A 22,565-nucleotide genomic window follows, 5' to 3' on the forward strand; every position below is an offset into this window, starting at 1 on the left:
GGCGATACAGCAGTTGCCTAATGTGCGCAGAGCGAAATTTTCTGTTTATAAGTTTTTTTATGATTTAGGTTAAATGTTTAAGTAGTTGACCGGGCATATCTAAAACTTAACTATTCAAAGATGATATAAACTTTGAATTCTCTTACCCTAGAGTAATTAATGTACAATAAATTGAAAGGCTATCAACACTTGTGTGGTTGACCACTGGTACATTTACCCTCTATGAGTATTTATCTAATAAAATATTAAAATATGAATTTAAAAAAAAATGGTATGCAAACCTGATGAACTACTTTCAGTAAGACCCGCCATAATAGGTGTTGTGTCTGGTATTGTTAATAATGATGGCGCTATCGCAATACGACGCTCTTCAGATGATCTTTTACGATTAGGCGTTGTACTTGATCTAAATTCAAGAATTAGTTAGACTTTAATTTCCTAACCTCTCATTAATGATTTTCACACATAAGGTAACTGTAAATAATTTTTTAGTAGCAGATTGAAGCAATTTGAAGTTGATAGAGTTACAGTTACCCTGTGTGGTGAAGGTATGGCTTTTAAAAAATTAGTAAGTTATTTAATAAATTTTTTTTGAGAGGAACTTTTGGTAATTAAATAGAAGCTAATAGTTTTTTTGACTTACTTGGAACCATCATCTAATACTTCGATACTACTTTGACTTGGGTTGCTCAATATTTCAATATCACTTTCATATTTTTTCATAATTGTACCAGTTGATGGTGTCGATTCACGTGAATCTTCTAAACTCGTTGCTGAACCTTTAATTAAATGATTTAAATCAATTATTATAATATATCTATTTATTTATGGACTTTGTTAAATATGCAGTAAGAATATTGAGATATTATCATATACAAATTTGGACATGATCAGATATGAGTAGTGAGCAAATATGAACGTTGAAAAATAGCCATATGTGATCATATATGGTTCGATGTGACTATAGATGAGCATACATGATCAAATATGAATATTCAAAAATGTTCATATATGATCAAATACGTGTGTTTATATATGGTTGCATATGACCAAATATGAATTATGAAAATATTCAATATGTGATAATACATGACCATATATGACAAAAATAAGTATTCGAAAATAGCGATATTTGATCATTTATAATCAGATATAAACTTTGAACAATGGCATATAAGATCATACATTAGTATATATGATCAAATATTCGTATCAAAAAATGAAGATATATAATCAGATACACATATTCATGTATGTCAATGTGTGTTCATGCATGACCATACACTCGTAAATATCTGTTCAGAACATAGCCATATGTGATCATATGTAATCAGACACGTGTTAATGAATGGCTATATATGATCAGATATGGTTAAAAAAGTTTTACTTTTTTGTCGTCATATATAACTACAAGTTACCATATATGATGATATAACATTTTGTTGTTCATATTTGATCGGATATGTGGTTACCTATGATAATCATATATGATCGTGACTGAGTATTGTTTTCCGGGTAAAAAAAAATAGTTTGTTATACTTTCGATTGTTAATGGTGTTTAAAAATTTATTCATCAAGTGCTTTTGTTTATTAATGTGCATTTTAAAAGTTAAAATTTAATTTTTTTTAAGTGGTTAGAAAAAAGAATTATAAACAAAAGCTTACAGCAAACCTGGGCTTGGTTTTGAGAGTCAGAACACACCAAAGAAGTGGTAATTGATAGAGCTCCATCTTCAATTCCACCTGCACCAGGTGATTAGTTTGTTAAAAGACCCAAATATTTTAAATAATTAATGCAAATAAACTTATTATTCATTAGATTATTATTAATTGTTTATTATTTATTTAATAGCTACTTAAATATTTCATTTTTTTTTATTTATTAATTGTACAATCAATTTATTCAATTTATTTTCAAATCAATTATTTAAAAATTAAGTAAAAATATTTTTATAAAGCTGAAAAATTGTTAAAATTTTTAATTATAGTCGACCGTGAATTATTTGAAAATTTTTTTTTCTGTAATTAACAGAATTAAATACTAAAAAAAAATGAGCTATTATTTAGCTCAATCGATTCATTAGATGTTGAGGTATCCTGAAAATATCGAATTTTGATGGAAATGCGGGGTTATGAGGGCGCGAGTTCAAACCCTTATTACAGTAATATCTTTTTTTATTTTTCTAACCAAGACAAAAAACAAATTTTTTAATAATTTATTAATACACTGATAGAAGGATTTGTTTAGGAGTAATAAATTGATTTATTAAATTTTTCTCAACTGACTTTTTTGGATTTAACAAATATTTAGTAATTATTAACAATATTTATTATAATGAAATAAGTAACTTCTTTATTATTAAGAAATATTTTTAATGCTAACAAAGCCTTATTAACATAAAAGAAATATTTGTTAGCACCAAACAAGGCTTGTTAATATTTAATAAATATTTCTTAGACGAATTTGTCGGTAGAGGGCTACACACGAGCCTGTAGTGGTGTACAAGTATTAAAAAAGCTATATGTGTGTGTCGTTGCGACGTCACATTGTTTACTCCGTTCTAGCTTGCATTGTTGGTTAAACGTAACCTACAACTGAAGCTCTCATATACTTAAATAATATTTATATCAGAAGTATTTTGTAAATTGTCATCCATATTATAAATATGAAAATATGGAAGCCTTGTTAATTTTATTCAGTTCAATTTTAATCAAATATAAAACCATTAAAAACACATGTACTATCAAACGGATTTTATGTTATTTCTCAGCGTAGTTTAATATAAGAAATTTTAATTTGTTTATTCTAGTTATAGTGTTAATTACTATGAAATTGTATTTTGAAATTAAAAGAACAGAAAATTTTATACGATGGTTGTTTTAGTTATTTTTGTTTATAAATACAAATATTAATGAATGTGTGTAGCTGCATGCAAAAACATATATAGATATATATTCTTGAACTGTGTGATTTTATGAATTAAATTTTAATAAATAAGTTAATAGATAATTTCTTAAATATAAAAAAAAAATTTGTTCAAATAATAAAAAATATATTAAATATAAAATATTCATTTATTAATTATTAAAAAGTGATTCATTAAATGTTAAAAAGTGATTTATTAAATACTAATAAATCATTTTTTAAATGGAAAGAAATCGTTTATTAAATATTAACAAATCGTTTATTAGATGCTAAGAAATATTTATTAAATACAAAAAAATGATGTTTAAGAAATGATTTGTTAAATATTAATAAATATTTCTTAAATAGAGCTCCGTTAAGAAATAATTTGTTAAATATTAACAAATCTTTTTTAATACTAAGAAATCCTTCTATCAGTGTAGCTTACTTGTAGAGAATGACAGATATCGAAATAATTTTAAGCAATCGATAATCACTATAAATTTACTATAAACGTCATATTATATCAATTTGAGAGCTATTATAAAAAATCTGTCTATCGGTTGACCCTGCTGCCAGCCTTGAAGCTTCCCGCTGTTTAAAAGCTCCTTGAGCTCGGAAACATTGTTGTGAAAACATTTTCGCGCTCGAAAATACTATTGTATGCCATTGTTTTCGGAAAAACCCGTTTTTTAGCATTTCTTTCTCCCACGATATCTTACGATCGAATTAACCGATTGAGATGGTTGAGGCGGCAATCGTCGTGTTTCATTGAATTTTTGTGCTGATCAGATTTTGAAATTGATCGGTCGAGCCATTTCTGAAAAATTTGAAAAAAACTGAAAAAAAATTTTTTTTTCTTTGTTTTTCTTCCATATCTTAGAGTCTATTTGATCGATCGATTCGAAATTTTCAGAAAAGTTGAAGGTCAACATTCTCTTTTGATTGCCTCAAACATTTTAATCGGTCAGTTCATTAAAAAGATATTAAGGGTTTACATCCATACACACACACACACCCGGACATTCTTCTGAAAGTAGTCAGAATCGCTCCCTAGAACCTCAAAACGTCGACATCTGATGAAAACTCGATTTTCGAAAATCAGGGTGAAACCAATAACTTCTCGAATTTTTGAAAATTAATAATTTTCTTAGCGGGAAGTTAAAAAATAATATTAATATTTTGAATTCGAAATCTTGTTCAAACATTTTCATTTGCGGGAAATAAATTAATTAATGATATATTTATATTTCATAGTAAATTATTATATATATCAAAACAATGACATAGATCATTTATAATTTGCATAAGTAATTTCATTGCATATTTTTTATTTACTAAATATTTATCATAAAATATGACTAATTTTTAATCTGTAATGATAGAAGCCAATTTATGATAATTATTTCATAAAATAAGTATCAAAAATTTCAAATTCAATTGTCCGCGTCAAAGTAACTTTGACCTAACCTCAACTAGAAGTATAACTAATAATTGGATTAATTAAAAAAAAAATGACCAAAAATGTAGTAATTGATTTTAACGGTTACTTAACCTCAAATAATGAATTTGTAATGAGAGAATATTCCGCATATATGATAAATAATTCTGGAGAAATACAGGACACTAGTTTTGAAGTCGCTGATTCAATGACAGATAATTTGAACGATCTTGATATAAAAACTCGAAATAATTATGATAATTATTACGATAAATATGGAATCGAATTTAACACCAGTAGTGGAAATAGAAACATTATAAAAAGAGATTTAAATCGTTATTTTGTTTCATCAAATTATATTTTCGTATTAAATGAAGAACAAAAAAATTTACTAATTAATTATTTCGAAATTTACTTTGCTTACGAACAAAATTTAAGTAAATTTATTTGTTTATATGACGATTTAAACTTTAAAATAAATACTAAAAATTCAACAAATTGCCACTATCATAAATCACCACAACGTAATAATTGTGCTTATGACAACGTCGTGGAAATGGTTGCGCTTATAATTGACAAACAATTATACTCAAGGAATATTTTTGAAAATCTTCACGTAATTACCGATTTTAGTTATTATAAAATATCAAACAATTATTATGAAGTTAAAGAAATATCTTTAATTAAAATGAATTTCAATGCTAATAGAACGAAAAGTGAATTGCATGTAGTTAAGCTAAATAATAAATCTCAAATAATGCCAAGTAATCATAAGAATTATTATAAAAATTATTATGAAACTTATGGCATTAAATGGAATGTCGGCAATACATCATTAACTGTTTTAAAACGAACTTTAAGTATTATTTTCTCTAATGCATTATTCATTTATGTCAAAGATAAATATCACAAAGAAGCATTATCAACAATAACAAATCCTAAACATTGGACAAAATTGATATGTTTAGATGAACTAGGTTATGACATCGGTAATACAGAACTAATGTTTACCAACTGTAAATGGCATGATTATAGATCTATAAATAATTGTGCTGATGACAATGTCAGGTTGATGACTGATTGGTTGGTGCGGACGGAATTATATAAGCCCCGAGTACGTAATGATTTACTGGGACGGCAAATACATGACAATAATCAAGTGTCCGGTGATATAGTTACTGTAGATCGACATGTCAGTAATCGAAATAATGATAACAAGACGGTTAAATATGATCAAGCTCATAGATCACGCGAATTTCCTACAGCTCATAATTCATCGACTGATGCTTTAGCTGCAAATAAACCTAAGTCCATACCGGCTCAATACTATAACGCGTACGGATCAAAATTGTCATCAAATAATCAAGGTATAAAACGCAAAAGATCTGAGAATGATGATGATGATGATAATGTATTCAATATGGCATCAGAATTGGGAATTAAAATTAAAGATAGCGATGAAGACGTATTTGATATGGCATCAGAATTGGGAATTGAAGTTAAAGATGATAATGCGCGAATGATAAACGAGACAGTGGCACCCAACATGTCTCGATATTACCAATCTCATGGCTCAAATGATTTTCGGATTAATCAGACGGAAGAACAAATAAATTATGATGATGAAAATGCTATTAATATCGCGTTAGAATTAGAGTCTCAAGCTGGCAAATACGTGCCGCAAGATCTCGCTGATTTAAATCCAGAGTTATTGTACAAATATCAAATAGATGATTTACATAATTATTCATTCGATTTCAATGAATTTGATGATTTGTTGAATGATGATGAACTTATTGATAGTAATTATCATCACAGTAAAGTTAAAGTAAATCAACCAAATGATCAAGTTGGTGAAAAATTACTCAGTAGTTCTGTTTTCAATAATCCAACTAATTTGTTTTCTGATGATGATGATGATAATGAATTCAACAATTTCATAAATATCGATGAATTATTGCATTCTGAAGCAATGTCTGACAATAGACAGGAAGATAATGACGACCAAGAAAATGAAATTTTCGATGAACAATTGTTAGATACTTATATTGTTAATAATCCGAATAACATATCATTTAACGAAGATGAGTTCAATGATATTTTAGATGAACTATTGTTAGATACTTATATTGTTAATAATCCGAATAACATATCATTTAACGAAGATAAGTTCAATGATATTTTAGATGAGGACGAATTGTAATTTACTATTTTATTTTGATTATTATTGGGGATATTTATTAATTTTTAACCGAAAAAAATGATTTCGTGGTAAGTTAATCAGCAGTTTGAAAAACTTGATTTTAAAAGCGTCCAGTTTCAACTGAACCCAAAGCGGATTCAAATCATTGAGCTTGAAAATTCCTTACGGCTGATTATCAGGTGAAAAACTGAGGCATTTTCAGTTCTGGTCACGAGAAAAGTCCTCTAAACAGCCAGTGAAACATGAATCATATTGTAACGAATGTGAAAATGCCTTCTCTTATTTTATAGATGCGTGACTAAAGTCAGTCAGTCTTATACTGACAGCATAACAGCATACATCTTGTACCTCAATAATCTATATCTCTTTTGCCTTTCTTTTACTGCTGTTAATTGCGGTGTTATTCTTTCTAGTATACGAGTGTTGTCATTGTAGTATGAGTGATATTAATTAATAAGTTACCAGTCACTATAATATATAGCAGTATATGGAGCATATATCAAAATTGGGCATATACGAAGCATACATGATCCATATATGAAGTAATAGGGTGTTTCAAAATAAACATTTCTTTTTTTTTTTAAGTCTTATGATCTTAAAAGTTAGTCTTAGGTATTAGAAAAATCCTCCGAAAAGAGTAGCTTGAAAGCTCGATCCTGCTAAGAGCTCAACCAATATTAATTTTCTCATTTAAATTCCGGGTAAAAAATTTTTTTTTGTTTTTTGTATATAAAAGTATTTAAAAAATTTTTTTCGAAAATCAAAGTACGTGGTCTTGTAGCAAATTAAATTCTCTACAAAAAAGCCCTTAAATGTTTTCTTCGTACAACTAACAGAAAAAAAGTTGTGAAGCTTGAAACAATAGTGAATTGAAAAACTTAACGTAAAGATAATTTCCGGATTTTATTACGTGTACATGTTTATATGGTGAATTTATATGCTATGTATAATCAGTAAGGTGTTTTTAAAAGATTTCTTAAATCTTACTTATTTTCCGTATTAATTTTGAAAGAAAAATATTTTTTTTAAGAATTAAAATTTTTTTTCTTTCTGTATTTTTAAATTAAAAAAAAAGTTCTGTTTTGAAAGTAAGGAAAATTTTTCCCATGTGTTCAACAAAAAAATTGACAGATAACATTAGTTCAGATGAAAAAACCTTAATTTCTATTAAAAAACTGTTTAATATAATGGAAACATGAAGTTATACTATTTAATATAGTTTAAAGCTTCATAACTTTTTTTCTGTTAGTTCTCCGGAGAAAACAATCCGGAGCTTTTTTGTAGAGAATTAAATTTCCTACAAGACTGTGTGCTTCGATTTTCGAAAAAAAATTTTTTTAATATTTTTATTTTTAAAAAACAAAAAAAAAAATTTTTTACATGCAATTTGAATGAGAAAATAAGTATTCGTTGAGCTCTAAGTAGAGTTAAGATTTTGAGCTGCTCTCTTGGGAGGATTTTTTTTATACTTAAGACTAACTTTTGAGACCATAAGAAAAAAATTTTTTTTTTCTGAAACACCCTAATGAAGTATATGATTTATATATGGATATATGATTCATAAATGAAAATTTCCCATACATTTATTTATTTATTTGTAATAAGATCCAACAGCCAGATGGTCAATGATAGGGTCACAGTAAGATACATAAATATAACAATAGAATATATCATCAAATAATATCATATATAGAAAATTACAAGATATCGTGAATACATATATGATCTATGTATAAAGTATATTGCTCAAATATGGGGCATATACGCATATATAGATTATATATGAAAATCAGCTATATGAAGCACATTTGATTCATATATGGGACCTATGTGATCCGCTCTTTACATGCTCCATATATGAATCATTTACTTCATAGATGAATCATGTGCTCTATAAATGGGCATATATCATGCGCAAATGAACATATATAACACATACGTAGAAAACATGGCCATATATTATTCATTTTTTTCATGAAAGTGCATAGATTTCAATTTTTAGTGCAATTATAGTGAAAATTTTATTTTTGTAATATCAACTGCGAAAGTCTGATTTTTGGGCGACGTTTAGCCGGAATAAAATCGTTATTTACTGACAAGTAATACTTGAATCATTTTCTTTAAGCATCTATATAATAAACACTTATTTTAAATCTTTTGTGATGAGTCTATGAGAAATATCAAGTAAGCTAAATAAACATCGTGAGCAATTCGTAATAAGCATTAATTAAATAAATAACAATTTCTAAGTTGCTAAATATATATTGTAACACATATTTAGATTAATTATTTATAGTTAGAGAGCACATCAAATTACTGAATTTTGAATCATTAATTATCGGCAAAAAAAATTAATTGAACATATTGTTTGATAGAAATTTTAGGAAAATAAAATAATAACATTAAAGTTAAAAAATTAATTCAAATTACACGCAATAAAACAATGCCGATAATTATTGATTTTAACGGTTACTTTCTCCCAGGTAATGAATTTATAATAAAAGAATATTCATTACTCCTTATTAACAAAAACGGTAAAGTGAAATTAAATAATATTGAAGTAACAGAACCTTTGCAGGCATGGGAAGAATTAGACGAATTGACTAAAAAATATTATAAAGGCAAATTTTACAGTAAATTTGGTATCGATTGGACAACCGGTACAGATGATTTCGAAATTATTCAGGACAACATTATTGAATTATTGACAACAACTAAACTTGTTTATATACGTGATAATAAACAAAAAGAATTATTAATTAATTTTCTCGATACTAACTTAAAAAATGAATTCGTTTCGTTAGTTGATGACTTGGGATATAATGAGCGGTTGAAAATGTCAACTTACTGCAATAATCATGAAGAACCTTATAAAAATAATTGTGCAAATGACAACGCTATTGCGATGTATGAGTGGTTGAAGAAAACTAAATCCTACAAAAAAATTGATCCCATGAAAAATCATGTTGTTGTTGATTTTAATGGCTTTTATATCCCGATCAATAGATTTGTTATCAAGGAATTCAATGCTTTTGTTATCGACGATGTTGAAAATGTTTTTTATAATGAAAATGATAAATATTTTATCACTCAAAAACCTATGGGATTAAAAGAATTGCCGTTCGATTATCGATCATTCTATGAAAGTTATTATGAAACATTTGGAATCGAATGGGGCGCTGGTGATTTTGAATTCCGTAAACATCAACAAGAATTAAGAAACTATTTTAATAAGTCAGTTAATATTTATGTAAGGAATAATGGTAATAAAAAATTATTATTGGAAATAATTGGTCATGAATACGAAAATAAAATAATTGTTTTACAAAAATTTGGATATCAAGTAAAACCACGAATGGAAACTTCGTGTCCTAACCATAATAATAAGTCTAAAAATAATTGTGCAATGGATAACTCGGAAAATATGGTTAGGTGGATTATTAAAAATAAAAAAATATTGAATATCACCGATTTAAAAAATGAATAAAATTTGAATCTATGACATTTGTTATTTTAAGAAATTTATTGAAAGAAATTTTATTAATTTTCGTTTTTTTCATTTTAAATAAATAATGCATTATTAATTTGTCTAATACCGCAGACATCAACTTTGCTTGTAGATCAGTTTAGAATGGAAATAAATTGTATAAGAAAACGAATAGATATGTTCCCGATCGATGTTACCTCTACTTCAATCCCTATTCAACTAATGAGTCGATGCTTCACTAGCCTCATTCTCTTACTCCCACCACTTCTACTCAACTCCCCTCCCTACTTCTCTTGCGCATGCGTAACGCTTTCTGGTAAGTACTTCTTAAAATAATTACTTGTAAACAAATTAATATACATTTTGTAAACTACTCATTGCAAATTATCAAGTACGTCAAAGTAATCACGTGTGTAATTAACAGTTGACATAATTTATTTAATTACAAACTTTAAAGTCTATTAAGTTGTCGAATACCGTAGAAATTAACTTAGCTCATGAATAAGTTGAAATTTCTAGTAAATTGTATACAGTATACGATTACATTCCTTTCTGGTCGATGTTACCTCTACTTCAGCCGCTAGTCAACTGGTCAATAGATACTTTACTAGCCACACTCGCTTACTCCTACTCCACCTACTCAGCTCCCCTCCCTACTTCCCTTGCGCATGCGCTGTCGTTTTTTTAATATACTTTCAAATAATTATTTAATCTGAGTATAATAACATACTGATTTTTATAGTTTCATTAATTACTAATTGCTGATAATGAAATAAATTAAATATATTATGTGGACAATTGATAGTTAGCATGAATAATCGTATTACAAATCTAAGAATTACTATTTATTTATAATAAAATATTGAAATTTATAAATAGATGGATATAGAAGACAACTGATTAAATTAATTTTAAATGATAAACAAATTTATGAGTAGACTTTAAATTACGGATGGAAAAAATAATTTATGAAAATGGACATGATTATCGATTTTAACGGTTTTTTAATAGACGATTGGTTTCAACTAAGAGAATACGCTTTGTATACATTTGATAGTAAAACTGGTTTAAAATCGGGCAATCAGCATCACGAAGTAACAAAACTATCTTTAGAATACGAAAAGGTGAATAACAATGTGCGAGAAAATTATCAAGACTACTTCGAACTATATGGAATTGAATGGAGAACCGGTAACAAAGACGATCGATCTATAACACAGCAATTAACTAAACTAGCTTCTAAAGCCAAACACGTTTTCGTGAACGATAAGAGACAAGAAAAATTACTTAAAAAGTACCTTAACCTCAATGAAGATATTGATCAATATCATTTTATTTGTCTAGACAATTTAGGATTTTTAGTTGAACCCAGAAGGTCGACCGCGTGTTCTCATCATAATTTTGGGTACAAAAATAATTGCGCGAAAGATAATCTTGACGTAATGTTCGAATGGTTAATTGAGTCAAGATTTTACGATGATCATTATCGTAGCAAACTGCATATGGTTGTAGATTTTACAGTCTATCACATGCCATACCGTGCATTCACGATAAAAGAATTTTCATGTTGTTTTATGGATGAAAATGGTCAAAAAAACAACAGTGATATTCAACTAGTAAAATCTCCATTGGAAGATTATAACTCTTTGCCAGAGCCTTATAAAACTAGTTACAATAGCTTTTACGAACACTATAGCATACCATGGGGGCTCGGTACTTGTGAATTCAATGACTCACGTAAAATGATTAAAAATTATTTCAAAAATGCAGCTTATGTTTACGTTAAAAATTACAACAAAAAAAAATTATTAATGAGTTACATAAAAGACTTATTCGCAAGTAATTGTAATTTGAAGATAATTTGTTTGGACGAATTCGGCTATAATTTACCCCCAATACTGCTAACTGAATGCAAATATCACGATAAGAAGGAAAGTTACTGTGCTTTGGAAAATTCTTATGCTATGACAAAGTGGCTACAAGAAAAAAAAATGTATATCGAAATAAACCGCATTAAGTATTCAAGTGATATTTATTACTATGTTCAGACTAAAAAAATTAGGGAGTATGGTTATTATGACTAATGATTAATTTTCAATGATTATATTAAATTAAATAAATTAAACATTTTTTTACATAAATTTTCGGTTATTAGGTGTACAACAACTGGCCAAACACATAGATGCTTGAAGTTTGGAAAGAATCCGCCTCCCTTTACTAGTATGGAGTGAAGCAAAGCCCGCTACAGAGTTTCAGCTCCGTTCGTACAAATGTAAGGTATAGTCCAGGAAAAGTGTTGTGGTCCAACGGTCTAAGACACCAGTTTCAACTGGACTATCAAAAGATTCTTGTCTCTAACACCTTAGATGTAGGGTACATGAATTCAAATCCCGACGAAATCAGGCTTTTTTCTACCATGTCTCAAGCCCCTACTTCAGAAAATTGTATTAGGTACTCGACTAGGTCTTAAGGCCTTAGGAATTCATGAGAACACTATAAAATAACCACAGTACCTAGCACATCGCCCAGTATAGCCGATAACGAAAAAAAAAGGTGTGGTCTAAGGCAAGAGTACGTTAGCATAACCTTGCTAGCAAATTCACTGGCGGAATCAGGTCAAAAATATGACCTATTATGACAAAATTATGCATATTACTTAAGCTTTGATGGTTTACTTAATAATCGATACGTGAAAAATGAGTACAATATGGCATATAGCGCATGTTTGTATTGAAATTTGGAATGTTAAAGGTAGTATTGAAAATAAGCATGTTTAACACAGGAAATATATAATTATAAGTAATGAATGCTTACAAAATACCTACAAAAACGAGATAAAACAAGAATTTTTTATTTTTTTTTTTTTACCTTTTGTTCGGGGTTTTTTTTTATTTTCGGAAAAAAATTTTTTTTTTCTCATTACCTTACATTTATCGAATAACTACCGTGAAAATGGAAAAAAATCCGAAAAAAAATTAATTTTTTCATTTTGGTAATGATTATACAAATTAAGGAACAAAACTTGTTCCTTTAATTGTTTTATAAGACTTTGAGCAATCGGCTCGGACAAATGGTTCAATGGATCAATCTGAAAATTTCCAGGGTTTTTGGCGGGACATTAAGCTGTAAAATCACCTAGCAACATTATTTTTATCGATTTTTACAAAGTAGCGATGAGTTGACTAAAGAACCAGAAAATGGCCATTTTTTGTGGGTTTTTCACATTGATATTAAGGATGAAATAAAATTTTTTTTCAAAAAAATCGAAAATAGAGCTTGTAGGGTATTTATTCAAGTTTCTCAAACTGCCCTTTAAATTACTGTGCGACCATTAATTGCTGAGATATTGATAATCAAAGACAAAAAGATCCTTTTTCATTTGAAAGCTGATATCTCAGCAGCATATTGTCGAACAGAGAAACAAAAAAAAAAAAAAAAAAATGAAAATTGTAGCTGAATAAATTTCCAAAACGAGCCATGAATTGGTTTTTTCGAAAAAAATTTTCCCGGCTCCGTAGACCTAAAAAACAAAATCAAAAAATTTAGAAAAATTTTGTCTCGGCCTATTTCTTATGATTCTGCAAAAACCATGGCTCAGAAAACTATTCGACTGAAAGATCTTTAAACTAGAGATTTCAAGCTTTAATTCGCTTTTTTTGTTTTTTCAATACGATCATTTTTCACGAAAATACAGACTTCCAAAAATCTTTGAAAATTTTATAAAATTTTCTTGTTCCTTTAATTTTTTGGATAAGTGTATTTAACAAATATACCTTTAATCTACCGATACACACCTGCCGATAAGACTTGTTTCCAAGTAATATATATACATATATGATTGTATTTTTTTGCTTACTATAAATATAAAAAGAACCGTATTTGTGCATACTAACCAAATTTTCTAATGATTCATAATAAAATTCCCGGTTTCAATCACACCAGAGTAATTTAACCCCAAAATAAATTTGTAAATATGTTGACGAAAACCTTGGTTTTTTTTCAGGTTTTCAATCACGCGCCCCTTTATTAACAAAAACCAATAAACCATTGTCATACATTTACTGACTCGACAATATTTTATTTGACAATAAATAAGTAATGATAAATGGACGTTATCAGTATTTGTAATGAAAAATTGATGAACCCTTGATATAAAATATGGCTATAAGTGAAGACTGTACGCAGTTAGATTTATGGCGCCTAAAATGAAGTTTGAAAATAATTTTAAAGTTATGCAAGTAATTATTAAAATATTTATAATTTTTTTATCAATTTATTGGACATCAGGAAATATTAATTTAATCAAAGATTCACAAATCGATGTGTTTAATAAAATTGTGGTAAATATCCTTATATATCTATACGGTTAAGGTTTTAATAACTTACATTAATAATTAACATACATTTTTATTTGTAGATAAATATTCTGACAAATTGTTATTCTGAATTGAAAACAGTGCTTGTTTATGGTTACCCCGGTGAAAATTTAATTACACATTTAAGAGAATTACCAAAGTATCCTGTTATATTAAATTACAGTTCATCGGTTGCAACTGATAGAGAAATGTATATAGAAATAGACTTGCTGATAATAGTCGCTGAAAGTATAGAAGAATTTCCGGATATTATGATTCCGTACGACCATGTTCCACTGCCAATAAAATCGTTGTTTATGTTTTATAATAATGATCCATATTTACATTGTGATGATTGGCTACCATATATTTTCCAATTACCGTGGGAATATGATATACCGTCAGCCTATCACTTTTGTATTAACGATAATAATGATTATCAAATACAGACCTACAATCCTTTCAAAACTTATGCGCCATTTCAGTGGGAGAAAATAGTCAGGTGGAGGTTTGAAGGTGAAATTGGTACACCTCTTACTGGTTATTCGCGTAATTATACTAAAGGTTTGTTAACGATAAAATAAATTCAAATTTTCGGATTTGCATTAAGTCATAAATTTGAGTAGTTTTGATTTCGAATTTACTATTAGCCCCCGATGATTATATTTCCAGCAGAAATCGTAAATTTACTAGATCAACAGATTCGTTTTTCATAAAGATCTTTGTAAATATTGACTTATTCTAGAAAATTATAAGAGAGCTTTTTTATAGCGATTTGAGTTCTCTGCAAAAAAAATATCTTGTACTTTTTTTAAAAACCGAATATTATTGAAAAATTTCCAGTTGCAATTTACAGCAATCAAATAGAGAAATTTTGAATTTAAAAGTGGCATAAAGTTTTATAGAGTCTAAACGACTATTAAGAGGGTCAAATTGTTAGCAATTCCTTGATTTGATTCTTCAATAATTAAGTGAATAACAAGCGATATTATCTATTTTCAGAATATGCCACATCAATTGCTGCCGGAAAATGTCAGAATTTCGATTTCGATCGGACAAAGAATATCGACGGCTACAAAATAATAGCAGTCAAGCTACGCAACAGTGAGGTAGAAAAAGAAATCCAGAACCCACGAAAAAAACTTATCTACGAAAAAAAAAATTACCCAGAGGACACAATTAATCTGACATTCTACGAACGAGAACTGGCAACTGCAATTCAACAGGCACTCAATGTATCCCTTGTATTTCCTTATGAAGGATCCAATAATGATTGGAGTTCGTCTTTCAAAGATGTGATAAAAGCAAACTCGGCATACTTAGCATTTTTACCTTTCAATTATCATTATTATATTAGTGTACTCTCATTTGTTAACGATATAGATCTATCATACCCAATAACAATGGTGTCAGATGTTATAGTGACACATAACCGCAAATTAGCACCACCCTTAGCACAATTGAACAATAGTTACGTCCACCTAATGGCCATCTCGATACTCGTCATTATATTAATTACATTTATCGTAATTTACTCATCAGCGAAAATTAATAATAATAGATTATCATTTGCATGCTTCGAATGTCTACGATTATTGATAAGAAACCGACTTTCCACGCAAATGAACACACTGAAAGTGAGAATGTTTTTCTTTATGGTATTTATTTATTTCCTACTGATGATAGAAATTTTTTCGGGCTACTTAACTGCATTCTTAATAAAACCCGAGCAACAAAAAAATGCCGAAACAACTTATGATCTCTTAGATCCACGTTACAAAACCATTTACTTCAGCACGAATATCTACGACTATTATAAGGATCCGACATACGAAAAATATGAATATGAAACGGAATGCGAGAACTTTATTAAAAATAATGAATCAGTTGCTTGTATTATTTATGATAAAGCTGTAAAATATATAAATATAGCGTACGATTTACATGTTAGCAAAAAAGCGCTTGTTAATAGCTTTTTTACGATACCAATGCGTCGTAAGTGGTCATTGAGAATGCGGATTGATAACGTTATTATGCATTTAGTGCAATCGGGTATTACTGACAAATGGTATGATACACTTATGAGACACCAATTTACTATGCTTAGGACATTTGATGACCATATTGTAGGAGGTCATTACTATCGGACGTTGAATTTAGATGATTTAATGGTTGCCTTTGTACTGTTGGCTAGCGGATTAATGTTGTCAGTTATTATTTTTATTATTGAAATAATTTTTGAAAATGATTTTATACATGATATTATACTAGGAAAATACGATGATATATATATGTAATATTGCCCATTTTTTTTCAACATTGGTGTATTATTTTTCAAAAATAAATAGATTTATACACGGAACGAAAATTATAGAAAGTTTTCCTATGACATTATGGGAACTATTCCTATAATATTATGGAAACTATTCCCATAATGTTATGGGTACCATCCTTATAATATGATAAAATTTTATTTTGCAAAATAGTGTAGAAATTTTTTAAAAATTTGAGATTTTATTGAAATTTAAATTTTTATTTCCAAAAGTTTAATTTTCTTGAATGTTCTGCGCTGACAAAAAATTTCTGTTAAAAATTTTGATGTTTTTTTGCCAAATAAGATTTTTTTTTTTCAATGTTTGAATTTTTGTTTTTATGTTTAATAATATTTCTGTGTATTGTAGAAGTGATTTCCATACTTTTCTTTAAATTATGGAAATGATTCCCATAATGATACAGGAAATATTCGGTATGGGTAGCATTCCCATAATGATAGAAACTGCTCCCATAATTTATGGTCATAATTCCTATACTGGTGTAGGAAAAAATTTCACAAAATTATGGGAACCATCTCCATAATTTTCTTTCCGTGTACTGGTACATGGCCCAATTGGGACGATAGCCAAAAAGAAAAAAAAAATTTACAAATTTTGAGATACTGATAAGAAAAATATCTTGTTAAAAATTATTAGAGAATATATAATTCGAACTTTTCGATAAGAAAATTGTAAACTCGTTAAAAAAAAGCAAGTTTTCAGTCCGATTTTCAAAAATTGAATGTTTATTAGATTCCCTCTTAAAGCAAACTATCAAGATGGAAAAATATTTGTTTTGTGTCAATTAATTTTTTTAGAAACAAATAATATTTCCGGTATTCTTATGTTTTCTTTGTAAAGGACGTTATGGAGAACAACAAAACGCTTATAAGGTACCCGCGGGTAATAAGGCCTGTCGGGTAATAAGGCCAAAGTGACAGAAATAATATTTAAAACAACCGCCTCCACTAAAGGCTACTCTAAAAGAAGGATCTTACATAGACATGTTACCACAAATTTATAGAGTCCCGATACCACGTTCCCTGTCTTCTATATTTCATTATTCGTCATATGCTGTCGTAGCTTAGAAGAAATTATAAAAAACAATTTAGTCTTCTGACTCTTAAAAAGGATACTGATAATTTCAAGTGCTGTTGAGCAAAACAATCTAGTCTTCTGATTCTTAAGAAGTATACATGCTAAATTTGAGTGATGATCCATCTCTAATACTAATTTTATTAAGTATAAGTATAAGTCAAACTATTCCAGTTTGTTTAACCCGTAGGCCTTATTACCCGACCATAGTAAAATACGGCCTATTCGTATGGTTTTTGTAAAAGTATAATTTTTTGTTTGTTTATGGTAAAAATTACCAGTACCTCATTACATTTTATAGCTAATGTATTGAAATAAAGATTAATGATATATTTCGATAATTAAATGCAATATGTTCGATTATATTCAAAATCTTCCTTAGCTAAGCTTTATTACCCGCAAGTATCTTATTATATAAAGTGATTTTTAACAGAAGCAAATATATTCGAGATCAAAAATGTACCAGGTCATTTTTTAAAAATTTTCGATTTCGAAAGGGTTCAGAAGAATTATTTCCGGAGACAAATGATTTCTCATGATTATCTATATCATCTATACTAATCGTTAAATGAACTTAATTGATCAATTGGAAAATAGACAATTGACACAAAAATCCACATGGCAATTTTAGCAATGACTAAAAATTTATTGCCAAGCATTAAAACTTTTTCAACATTTCTTATAGAAGTTTTGTTGTAAAAGTAAATATAATTACCTACAATGGACATAATTATCGATTTCAATGGTTGCTTTCTTTCCGATAAAAAATATATCATAAAGGAATATTCTTTGTTTCACATTGACAAAAAGTCATGTCACATTACTTCCGATCATCATAATGTCTCGAAACCAGAATTTCGATGGGAAGAATTGGAAAGCAGGATCAAAAATATGTACCAGTTAAAATATTACAAGCACTATGGTATCCACTGGAACACTGGTTCCAAATCACATCGCAGTATTTTGAATAGTATAAATACACAAATGTTATTCGCTGAACATCTGTATGTTCGTACTTCTAAGCAAAGACAATTATTGATAGATCATATCATCTCAGACTTTAATAAATGTAAAATTATTAATATAAAATGTTTAGATTATCTAGGATATACAATAAAACCTAAAGAATCAACTATCTGCAAATATCATGACGAACCAAAAACATACAACTGCGCACATGATAATCTTGTAAGTATGACTCGTTGGTTAAAAGCATCAAATTTATATAAAATTGATTATAGATCCAAAATGCATATTGTCATTGATTTTATTGGTCATCTAAAGCCAAATGATTTATTTGCAATAAAAGAATTTTATATGGTAGCGTTAAATGAATTTTTCATGACAACAAACGTTTTTTACTCATTACTAAAACATCCGATTGATTTTAACAAATTACCGATGCGTTATCAACTTGATTATCAATCTTTTTACGATCAATATGGTATTCGTTGGAGTTCCGGTGTCGATCGCTATCAAGATTTTAAACTAAAGTTACGTAATTACATTGTCAACTCGACGTTCATTTACGTAAGAAATTCAAAACTAAAGAATATATTGGAAAATATCATTGGAAATGATTATAACATTATTTGCTTAGATAAATTTGGTTACAATATACCACCGAAAATGTCAACTCAGTGTTCGAGCCATGATAGAAAAGACAGAAATAATTGCCCTTGTGATAATTTGAAGCATATGAAAAATTGGTTAGAGTTTTCTAATATGTACAAAGCTTCGTTACGTTATGACTATATGGATACATTGTCAAATAAAGTAAAGGATTATGTACAGAAAATAAAAATAATAAATTAATTTGTTATTTGTATATAAAGTTTAAAAATTTTCGATGATCTGTCGAAAACTCACAGATGTCATTAGAAATTTAATGAAATTTTTATCATTTTTTTTTTTATTGTGAAATCGTAGATGTGCTGAGATCCGCAGATATCTTTGAGATCACCATAAATAAAAAAACCATTGAAAATTCGAAATCATTGAACTTCTGAGCTGTATTTTCAATTTTAGATCTCGTAGATCTAAACTTTTTTTTTCTCGAAGATCGTAAGCTTATTGTGTAATATATTATTACTTTTTCAGTAAAACCGATTTAGTGAGACAAACAAATTACTTAGGTAATAGAATATTTGCAAAATAAACTTTTAGACAAATAATTTAATGGCCAAAGATTTATAATAAAATATAAAAATTTCTATGTAAATATTTATAGACAACTGATTATATAAGTATAATTAAAAAAAAAAAGGCTGAAATAATGAATACTGTTATAGATTTCAATGGTTACTTTGTGCAAAATCAATTTAAAATAAAAGAGTACTCTTTATATTTGATTCACGCCGAATCATGTAATGTAATTCAAAATAATTTCGAAGTATCAACAGCTCCCTGTACTTGGGATGAACTAGACCCAGAAACTCAACAAAATTATCAACGTTATCAGCTTGAATTTGGAATCGACTGGGATACCGGTTCGCAAGACTGCGAAATAAATTCTAAAGTTCTAAATGCATACTTGAAACGCAGTAATTACATTTTTATCAGTGATAAAGATAAAAAAAAATTATTGTTAGACTATATTAAAAATGATATTGAAGATCATAAAAAATATAATTTTATTTATTTAGATGATTTAGGATATTTTGCAGAGTCTAAACGACCCACAACTTGCAGCCACCATAAATCTCGAAAGAGTATTTGTGCTAATGATGGTGTTTTGAAAATGTATAATTGGTTGAAAAATTCAAAATTTAATACAGAAATTTATCGTAGAAAAATTCATACGATTGTAGATTTTGCAGGCTGTGATTTACCCCGTGACGTGTATGAAATAAAAGAATTTTCCGCTTATTCACTTAATGTTAATGGTAATTTATCTGACAGTTACTATAAAATTGTTGGACCGCCTTTTGAAAATTTTGAACAATTACCATTAGCCTACAAATTTTCTTATGATTATTTTTATGATATGTATGGGATTGGTTGGACTGCTGGTACTTGCGTTTATAAAAAATTAAAAAAAGAATTGAAAAATTATTTTAAATTTACGACGTATGTGTACGTGAGAAATTTACAGCAGAAAAATTTATTAAAAAAATTAATTGGCGATCTTGATTGTACATTTGTTTGCTTAAATAAATTTGGCTACAATGTACCACTGAAAATGATTACTAAATGCGAAAGTCATGATAATCCCCATAGAAATATATGTGCACGTGATATTTCGCGGAGTATGACAAAGTGGTTACAAGAAAATGTAATGTATAAATTGAAAATACGTAATGAATATTTAAATAGAAATTCAAATTTTGGTGAGATATATAAACGGAGGAAGTATAATTTGTAATATGAAATAAGGTAAAAGACCTAGTACCCGATCAAGGAACTAGTACTCAATCACTTCCATGCATTTCTTATCTATAATTAGTTAAATTTAGTAAATATATATGTATATAAAAATATATTAGTGATCGGGTACTAGTACCCTGATTGGGTACTGCACGGAAAGAATTTTTTAATAAAAATTACTCTGTAATTTCGAGCAATCCTGGGCCATTGCAAAAAATTGGTATTTTTTGTTTTAAATTAAAATTTTTTGTTCAAATATTCGCGTTACTGATGCCATAAGGGCGTATCCTGAAAAGGCATAAGGGCGTATAAAAAATTTTTTTCCGAGAATCGACGTAGTTATGCCTGAAACGGGCAGAAATGCAAAAAAAAATTTTGGTAAGCCCTTATGGCACCTAGGGTACCTACCGGGAACCATGAGGGCGTACCAAAAAATTTTTTTTTCGGAAAACAACGTATTTTTACTTGAAACGAGTAGAAATGACAAAAAAAAATTTTTTTCAAATTTGAAATTTTTTGGTACACCCTTATGGATCCCGGTAAGTACCCTGGGTGCCCTAAGGGCGTACCAAATTTTTTTTTGCATTTCTGCCCATTTTAGGCATAACTACGTCGATTCCCGAAAAAAATTTTTTGGTACGTCTTTATGGCACCCGGGTGCCATAAGGGCGTATAATAGGTTGATAGCCCTTATGGCATTTGTAACGCGATATTAACATTGCTAAACAATATTTTACTCTATTATTGGCTAATTTTTTAAAAGTCTTATGTTTAATCGATTATTGCGAATATCTCATCTTAATCTATTAATTTTTACTCTCCAATATACCATTCTTTTAAACCCATTAATTTTTTGATGAAAAACTGCTTCTAACTCAAATAAATTTTCTAATCTATGGAAGTAATTTTTACTCTAAACTACAGAGTAATATTTCAGTAGTCTCCGTTAATCTTTTATTTTGCTATTCTCTTTCAAAATATTTATATTAATTCATACTCTAAGGCAATTAGATGGTTTTTAAATTTTTTATATAAATTTCAGCCTATTTATTGTAATTTTTATTGTAATTCAATATAAATTTTATAAATCGAATCATCAACTTTTTATCATAACCGACGAGTAAAAATTGAACTAGAGAGAATTTATTTAGACAGCCGCTAGGTGTCATTTTTACTTGTAAGTATGAGTAAAAATTAATTTGATTGATTTTTACTCACTGAAAGATTAAAATTTCGTAATTCAAAAGTAAAAAATCGTGATGGCCCAAGATTACTCGATTTAGAGTAATTTTTAAAATAAATAACATGGCAATATTCATACGAAAATTCTTTCTGTCTGGGTATCTTACTTTATTTAGTGTTAATAAAATAAATAGGAAAAATATCAAAGAATTTTTGAAC

General features: G+C 28.2%; 1 protein-coding gene across 5 annotated transcripts in view; it reads right to left on the minus strand.

Moving 5' to 3' along the window:
- The window catches only part of LOC103580840 (serine/threonine-protein kinase 11-interacting protein), a 52,894-nt gene that overhangs the window by 4,997 nt on the left and 25,332 nt on the right, over positions 1-22,565 (minus strand). For 4 of the 5 annotated variants that reach the window (XM_008562740.3, XM_053738455.1, XM_053738456.1 and 1 more), the window contains 3 exons: positions 1,666-1,743; positions 644-779; positions 282-406 (listed from right to left, as the gene is read on the minus strand). In XM_008562740.3, the coding sequence (XP_008560962.1) occupies positions 282-406; positions 644-779; positions 1,666-1,743 (339 nt within the window). The remainder of the gene's footprint in view (positions 1-281; positions 407-643; positions 780-1,665; positions 1,744-22,565) is intronic. The other variant, XM_008562743.2, reaches the window with a different exon arrangement.

Source organism: Microplitis demolitor, chromosome 4, assembly GCF_026212275.2.
Source record: "Microplitis demolitor isolate Queensland-Clemson2020A chromosome 4, iyMicDemo2.1a, whole genome shotgun sequence".
NCBI classification, from domain to species: domain Eukaryota; kingdom Metazoa; phylum Arthropoda; class Insecta; order Hymenoptera; family Braconidae; genus Microplitis; species Microplitis demolitor.